This window comes from Phodopus roborovskii, unplaced genomic scaffold, assembly GCF_943737965.1.
Source record: "Phodopus roborovskii unplaced genomic scaffold, PHOROB, whole genome shotgun sequence".
In the NCBI taxonomy this organism is placed as follows: Eukaryota; Metazoa; Chordata; class Mammalia; order Rodentia; family Cricetidae; genus Phodopus; species Phodopus roborovskii.
In genome coordinates this window covers 4,155,474-4,164,679 of record NW_026125554.1, presented here as the reverse complement: position 1 = coordinate 4,164,679, position 9,206 = coordinate 4,155,474, and the positions used below count along the sequence as shown (strand labels likewise).

At 41.0% G+C, this 9,206-nt stretch overlaps 1 protein-coding gene across 1 annotated transcript; it reads left to right on the top strand.

The window, feature by feature from the left end:
* The first annotated feature begins 2,636 nt into the window (after positions 1–2,636).
* Positions 2,637–3,587, top strand: LOC127216733 (olfactory receptor 10H1). The gene has a single exon (XM_051177553.1). It carries the CDS (start codon positions 2,640–2,642, stop codon positions 3,585–3,587), a length of 948 nt encoding a protein of 315 aa, XP_051033510.1. The 5' UTR covers positions 2,637–2,639.
* Positions 3,588–9,206: the final 5,619 nt, after the last annotated feature.

Here is a 9,206-nt window from a genome sequence, read left to right as displayed (position 1 = left end):
AGCCAATAGACTGAAAAGTGGTGGGTTTGGGGTAGAACAGCCACCACTCACTTTAGTAGATGCTCTTCCTTGGTTTCTGATGATAAGTCTGTAAATACTCAATCCAAAGACCTTAACTGACTGAAGAGGCCATTCACCAGGAGCTAGAGAGATGCAGAGAGTAACTATGTTTGCTGCTCTTCCAGTGGACCTAGTTCAGTTTCCAAACCCCACATTTCAGGTCTCACAAGCTCTAGGGCATCTCACACCCTCTTCTGGCCTTCTCATGCACCTGACCACATCACACACACACACACACACACACACACACACACACACACACACACACACCGAGTAAATAGCAAAAACAACAATAAAAATAGGGAGGAAATGGAATGAACTTAGGTGCCCATCAACAGCCCAATGGATAATACAAATGAAGTACATATAGAAAATGGAATTTAATTCAGTCATAAAGAAAAATAAAGTTATGAAAATGTCAGAAAAATGTGTGGGAGTGTGTATGTTTACACCAGGCAACTGGAAAGGAGCTCATGAAAAGGGGAAAGGAGGCTTCAAGGGAGAGGGACAGGAAGGTGATGGGACACTGTGATATCAAATACTAGAGGGGCACGTGTTTAGTGGTGATGTGGGGCAGGGAAGTGAGGAGGGTCATCCAAAGCCCAGTGTGTATAAAGATGTCATAAGAAAGCTTCCTACTCTGTGTGAAAAAAATTTTAAAGTAGAAAGATTATATTAATATTGCATTTTAAAACAAGTCACCATAAATATAAGCACTATGTTAAATTCAATGGTAGTAAGCATAATTAATTATGCTATCACAGAACTCAATTGTTCTTTGTAGTGACAGACAGCTTTATTACCCCAGAAATAAATTTTATACACATTACGGGTCATGTCCTATTGTCTTATTGTCAGACCCTGACAACTTTCTATAGGCTTTAGACTCCTAAAAGTATGTATACTAATAAACCACTCTTAGAGGCAAAGTAGACAAAATAACTCAAATGTCCACCAACTGGGGAAGTGTATCCATATGTGAAAGTATTGTTTGCTATAATAAATGAAATTCTGTGGCTTGAGAGACAGCTCAGTAGTTAAAAGCCCTTACTGCATAAGCTCTTGCATAACAAGTCAGGCAGCCTATGCACCCTGGAGCTTGTAGCACAGAGGGGAGAAGGAACAGGAGAATCTGGTTCCCAGTCTATCTAATAAAGTTTGAACTCCAGGTGCAGAGAGATATCCAGCCTCAAAGGAGTAAGTAGAGAGTGTATTCTGTACACTCTTCTGGCTACCCTGCATGAGCAACAAGCAGTGCAGCCACCCCCTACACTTGCAGATACTACACACACACACACACACACACACACACACACACACACACACACACACATACAAGCACACACAGTTACATTGTAGTTGAACCTTGAAACATGATGCTTAGCAAAAGCTGTCAAACACAGAAGACCACATATCTCAGAATTCCATTTACATTAAATATGTACAACAGGCAAAACCATGAGACCAGAAAACAGAGTAATGATCTGCTCTTTTAAACTTTACATTGTCTAATTATTACTGAAGATAATCGTTAAATGATTCACATAGAAACATGGAGACCTCATTAAATGCAGGTTATTTACTGTGCAAAAACAGCATTTCTCTCCACTTACATAGATTTAAATATGCTATGTTGCATCTTCTAGGTTAGCCCCTTTTACAAAAGAACTTACCTTCCTTCCTTTCTCCCCTCCCCCCTCTTATTTTCTTTCTTGTTTTGGTTTCCAAGACAGGATTTATTTGTGTAGCTTTGCAGCCGGTCCTAAAATTCTCACTGTAGACCAGGTTGGCCACATACTCAGAGAGATCCTCCTGCCTCTGCCTACAGAGTGTTGGGATTAAAGGCATGCACCACCACTGCCCAGCCTAAAACTTACTACTTCTTACAACAACTTTTGAGGTATGGAGAGAGACATGGAGAAAAAAAAAAAAAAAAAAAAAAGGATGAAGAAATTTGCTGAAGCACCCACTGGGCAGAGTAGTAGATCAAACTGATTCTACTACCTTCTTTTTTTTTTTTCTCATTGGGCTGATTACCTTAGAGTATGCAACCCATGGGTAATGATTAGATTGGTGTAAATTAAGTTGGAGATGAACCTTGCCAAAGGCCTTATAGTCATGAGTTGGCATATAATCGGGCACCTGAAACGGGGGCAGTAACCAGGATTTCTCACCTGAAGGTTGGAAGCTCCAATAAAGCAATAGTCTCACTGAGGGGTGCAAAGAAAGGAGGAACATGTGGGAACACATGGGAGTGCAGTCTAAGAAGTCAGTTCAACTGTGGGTTTGAATCTTGGCTCTGCCCTTTCAAGAGCTTCACTTTGAGAATGTGCTCGGAATTTCTACATTCCAATATTTCCAGTGAAAATGCTAAAGACACTCAAGATGGTGGTGAAATGAGGATCATCTCTTTTAATATGATGACAGAATTAAGTTATAGGCTATAACAGTAGGAACAAGATTAATGCCACCTGTAATCTTCTCTTAGGATTAACCTCCTGGGTGTGTAGGGTGGAAACTGATAACCTTCCTCCATTTAGTAGATGACCTCTCCCTACCTCACCTCAGGTGTGGCCTCCATGCAGGGAGTCAATCACTCAGGAGTGTCAGAGTTCATCCTCATTGGCTTCTCTACCTTCCCTCACCTTCAGATGATGTTCTTTCTGCTGTTCCTGTTCATGTACCTCTTCACACTGCTGGGCAACCTGTTCATCATGGCCACCATCTGGAGTGAACGCAGTCTCCACACACCCATGTACCTCTTCCTGTGTGCCCTCTCCATCTCTGAGATTTTCTACACCTTCGCCATCATCCCACGCATGCTGGCTGACCTGCTCTCCACCCTTCACTCCATCGCCTTTCTGGCCTGTGCCAGCCAGATGTTCTTCTCCTTCACGTTTGGCTTCACCCACTCTTTCTTACTCACTGTCATGGGCTATGACCGCTACGTGGCAATCTGCCACCCACTGCGTTACAATGTGCTCATGAGCCCCCGTGGCTGCACCTGCTTGGTTGCCTGGTCCTGGGTTGGTGGTTCATTCATGGGGACAGTGGTGACAACAGCCATTTTCAACCTCACTTTCTGTGGACCCAATGAGATCCACCATTTTGCTTGTCATGTTCCACCTCTATTGAAGTTGGCATGTGGAGAGAATGTGCTTGTGGTAGCCAGAGGTGTGGGGATGGTGTGCATCACAGCTCTCCTGGGATGCTTTCTCCTCATTCTCCTCTCCTATGCCTTCATCGTGGCTGCCATCTTGAAGATTCCATCAGCTGAGGGTCGGCACAAGGCTTTTTCCACCTGTGCATCCCACCTCACAGTGGTGATTGTGCACTATGGCTTTGCCTCTGTCATCTACCTCAAGCCCAAGGGCCCTAAGTCTCTGGAAGGAGACACTCTGATGGGTATCACTTACACAGTGCTCACCCCCTTCCTCAGCCCCATCATCTTCAGTCTCAGGAACAAGGAGCTGAAGAATGCCATGAAGAAGGCTTTCCTAAGCAAACTCTATCCAGAGATAATTTAATGACCTATAAGAAAATTCTATAGGGATAACTAAATTGGTTTACCAAATTTTACTGTTTGAGACAATACTCAATCATTATGTGTTTACTTACGACACTTTCATGTTGATAAAACCTTTGTAGTCATCTGTAAGTATACACGAAAGGGTTATCACCTGGGAGTTATTTATGGGTGGAAATAAGTATGAGGCAATAGAGAGAAAATAATAATTGACCTTTCTTACCTGCTGCAGGACACATTATTAGTTCTCAACTTGTCTTATATATTTCTCAGGAGGACAAATACAAGCCTCACATACTGAACAAACCAGAATGTTGGCTTATGTATTTATTGTGAGAACACTTATTTTCCTCTGTCTCCTAAAATCAGTCATTTACTATCCCCAGCAACACATATCTACAAAACAACAAGAAATGGAAGACTTCATGACATACTTTTGTCTGGTTGTGCTAGGTAGGCATAATCTTTACGTTTACCAATGACAAGCTGGGAGTTGTGGTACATGCCTTTAATATCAGTACTCTGGAGGCAGAGGTAGGAAAATCTCTGAGTTCAAGGCCAGCCCAGTGTACACGCACACACACACACACACACACAGAGAGAGAGAGAGAGAGAGAGAGAGAGAGAGAGAGAAAGAGAGAGAGACAGAGACAGAGAGAGACAGAGAGAGAGAGTTCTGGGACAACCAGTGCTACTCAGAGAAATCCTGCCTCAGACTGTCCTTTGATCATAGCAGAGGAAAAGAAAACACCATTAAGTTTCAGAATTGCCATGACGTACACATAGAAGTTGCAAAGCACAATAAATAAAAATGGGCAAATGACTCAGTGGGTGAAGTACTTGTCATGTGCAAATATAGGACCTAAGTTTGGGTGCTAATGTCCATGTTAAAAAAAAAGTCAGGTGTGGCAGAGTGCAGCTATAACCTCAGTTCTAGACATGGGGAGAAGGGACAGGAGACTCCATGGTACTCACTGGCTAGGCAGTCAGCTGAATTAGTGAAGACTAGTTTCACCAATAGACCCTTCCAATATATGTTAAGGTGAAGTAGTGATTGATGGAGGCTTCCAACATTGACTTTTGGCTTCTACATTCGTAAGTGTACCTGTGAACATATGTGTATGCATGCGTGTGCGCACAGACATGTGCATGCTTATATACATGAACATATATACAGATAAAGAACAATATTGGGGCCGAGGAGAGGGCTCAGTTGGTAAGTGCTTTCTGTTTACAAGCATAGGGACCAATCAGAGTTTGGTCATTGGCGTCCACATAGAAAGCTGAGCATAGCAGTGTGTACTTGTAATCTTCATCACTGAGGAGGAAAAGACAGGAGGACGGATTACTCAAGCTTGGTGGCCAGCTGGTTTAGGTAAAGGAGGGGGCTGCAGGGTCATTAATAGACTCTAGATAGAGAAGTATAAAGAGATGAGGTGGGGCAGAGGGGAGAAGGGAGGGAGGGGGCCATGCAGGCAGTGGTAGAGGCAGAAACAGGAAAAGAGCAATATATTAGCGGATTCTTAGAATAAACTGAAGAAACCTTGTGTGAATCTCTATTTCTTCATTGTTGATTCAAGTAAAAACTCCCATTGTAAGCTACTGTCTGTTAAGAGTTCAGAGACCAGCAGCTAGCTCTGTTAACAAAGATTGCTTGTGGGGCCCAGGATGTAAGTTTATGTCATGGTTCCAAAGGCTAGATTCTTATCAGTTTCTCCACAAAGAGGGACTTCAGGATGGTATTTTATTTGTTAAAATAGATGTTTTCATATTGATATTGAATAAAAAGAAATGACACACCACTACTACCAAAGTATGAATTCTGTCTTAATCATTTGAGCAATGAAAATATTCAGCAATTCTGTGAAGGTGGAGACAAGTGGAACAGTTTCACCTAAACCCTGGAAACCCAGAAAAGTCTCCTTGCAGAACATGTGCTGCACTTCCTTCTTCTGATTTTTCTTTCTTTCTACTAATCAGGCACCTTATCATTACAGACTCTCAAGGCAGGAACAGGACAAATAGAATCAGCCTTTGCCATGTGATGAGGTCAAACTGCTGCTCCAAAGATGCATGATCTGTCAAAGATCACAAAACATCAAAACTCCCAGTTTCCAACATGGGTCTTTTCTGGCTACACATCTTTTCCATTCAGTCAGTGTGTTTCATGAAATGTTCTTAGAGGCTTTATGGGAACAAATTCCAGAGAAACTGGACATTCTTCACAATCAAGAGTCTAACATCTCAGAATGTTCTATGGCACAGGTGGGCACTGGCATCCTTTGAACACTAATGAAAGACTTCAAGTCTGAGTCCTTCACGATTTTAAATAAAGTTTTATCTTTTAGGAATTTGTCAATAATTCCTATGCTTTGAGATAAGATGTCCATTTCCCCAGGAACAAAGCCAATATGGGCTTCTTTATTTTCTTCTCTCCTTTTTAGTTTTGAATTTATTATTTAACCATTTCATACACATATACAATCCATTTTGATATTGCTACCCCCAACTTTCCCCTCTCATCTCTTCTGACTCAGCCCAACCTGTCCCAGCTCCTCCCTCTTCTTACTTCTCCTCCCCCCTTCTATCTCCTTCCTGAAAGTCATTAGGTCATTACTACTGCTTGTTGAAATGTTGACTGATCTTGTTGGCTTGACTTGTACAGGTAAATCTCTTCAGTGAGTTCATGTGTAAAACAACCATATCATATCCAGGAAATAGCATTTCAGAGCAATCCTCTACTCCAACTTTATTTCCTATGCCCCCTGAGCCTTTGAGGGGGAGTGGGGATCCCATGTAGGGCTGGGAACTCCAGGGTTACTGATTCTCAGTTCTTTCACTAGTTATGATTTGCTACAGAAACTGCCACCTACTCTAGAAAGTTACTTCTCTAGCTAAGGGTGAGAGAAACATGACTCTATGTGTGTAACTGAAATAGAAGGCAGTTTGACAACTTGTCCCTTTAGCAGAACAACATTAAGAGGTCCCTTCCCACCACAAACTATGATCTTCTCAGTCTTGACACTTGACTGCACTGTTATCTATATGAATAGACAGCCTGGATAATATATAAATGTCTACTATGACTTGGGCAATGTCTCGGGCTAACTTGTGAGGACTCAGGCTACAAACTTTGTAATATCAGGATATTTGATTGCTCTGCCCCTCCTTCAAACAGCATGATACTTGTATGTCATCAATTGCCCCATGATAATAAACAGTCCAGACTGTTGGCTTGTGTATTTACTGTGAGAGACCTTGTTGTCCTTCAAAAACATGGCAAATCTGTGTTTGAGCCAAGCTGATCTGGCTTCAAATATTGCTTATGGATGAGATTCCCCATCCAAAAAGATCAATACCTTATATGTATATTCCACATCTGTGTAAAAAAAAAGATTGTACACAGTACTGACATTTATTATCTGAAGATGATGAATAAATTCACTAATAAAAGACTGTTGTAGAACTATTTGTTCAGTTTATGCAGTGGGACACAGGCAACCATGAAAATAGTTCCATCTTATACTTCATTGGAATCTCACCTTCCCTAGTTGTCCCATTAGATATAGCTTTATATGTTATCTACAGAGGAGTAATCCCTGAATTCTTACCATTCTCAACTTCTTTTTCAACACCTTTTCTTGAATATGGAATAGGAATCTTATATCTAATGACTAACTATAGGATAGTCTTTTTTATTTTTATGTTTTTCATGTGTGAAGCATACTTGCTTTTTTTGCACTTATGTACATGTGTGCACGCATGCATGTGCACACACGTGTAGTTTTAAGTGGATATCCAGAGTCATTGTTGGTCACTCTTCCAATTTATTGAGGAAGGAAAACTCATTCAAACCTAGAGCCCTGTGATAGGGCTAGTCTTACTGGTTGCCTTGCTCTAGGCATCTCTTGTCTAAATCTTCTAGTGCTAGATACTACTCTCACCAAAATTTTGTGTGGGTTTTTGGATATCCACATGTGGGTTTTGGATATCATGTTTTCATGGCTAACTGTTCTCAAACTGCTGAGCCGTCCCTAGACCCTCAAATATTTTTATTATTGTCCCTGGTACCACTTCACATCTGAGAAAACATAAATCCAACTCCATTTTTTGGGGGGGCATTCTGATTCCTTTCCTTTACCTTATGTCCCACACACCTGCAAATCAAAATTAGATCTCTTTTCAAAGTGTGTCTGCCTGGCTCTGTGTTCACTACTTAAAGCTTTTTGACTGTATATGAGAGCCCTTCCCTAGCCACACTCCACTTTGCAGCAGTTCCTGTCATGTACTCTTTCTCTTGGTGTTCACTTAACGTTATGTACATATTGTCATGTGGCATCTCTGTGTTTGCTAGATATTGTCTTTTTCTAGCCAATGGATAATTGGGGAGTACGGGGGCTTGTTTATTTGGTCCATTGCTGTATAGTAGCATATGATAGGCTCCCAAATATTTGTTGAATACATTGATTTAGATCACAGAAAGTAAATCTAAACAGGCAGAACGAATTTTGTCTATTCAATTGCTATATAGTGTAGTAAATGTGTTGGAATGAGTTTTCTCATCTTGTGTATAGGCCCGCTCTGTAATAAGTACATGCCTTCTAAGACAGTAACAAGATCAAAGTGAGACAATGTCTGTGAACATCATTGTGTGGTGCTTAGCACACACACTCAAAAAATAGCACTGACAATTCAGTCATACTGGAAGTTTCACTTGAATATTTCAGCAGACTAATGTGAGACAAAGAACTGTCCTCTTGAAGACCAGAAACTTTGTTGCATATGTCTTGGCATGAAGTATGGGGGGACTGATTTTACAGGACACTGGACAAAAGCCTGTGATCTACAAAGAAGAGAAATAGGGAGAAGTATTAACACTACTCCAACTGAGAGTCACAGTCCCCCATAATCCTTTTCACCAGGAACTGCTTTCTCTGTGGTACCTAGCCTCCAAGAATGGTCCTATGATTCATAATATGACAGTGTTTTGTAGAAAGTGACACATGTGGCAACATGCTTTCAAAGACAAATGATCTATAGGAATGTGTGTGCACTGGTTAAATGATAAAAATAAAATTTCCTTGGGTAAGTTCTTCCTTTTTAAACATGATTTTCTAGTACTAAAATGAGTGTAATTATAATGACCACGAATTTTAGAATGGCTACTAGAATTAAATAGCACATCTCATACATGACAATTGATAGCTTCTGGCACAAAGAAAGCACACATGGAGTGGCCAGTAAGGTGACTCAGTGGGTAAAGACACTTGCCACCAAGCCTGATGACTTGAGTTTGATCCCTAGGATCCACGTGATAGAAGGACAAAACCAATGTTCCAGAAGTTGTCATGACTTACATATGTGCTCCATGCACATGTTCACATGCAAACATATGTAAAAATACAATAAGTAGAAATTGCTTTTAAAAATAAAATAGTTAAGAAGTACCAGCTTTAACAATCATTTTGAACTCCATGTTTCACTATCCATGTTCAGTCAAGGGGTAAAAGAGAGGGACCATTGTATTTGAGATATTCACCCAAGGCTCAGTGGTCACACAGAGGAGTATTTGAGTGCTCCAGCTAAGAATCAGGAATCAAGAACATATATATGTAATCAG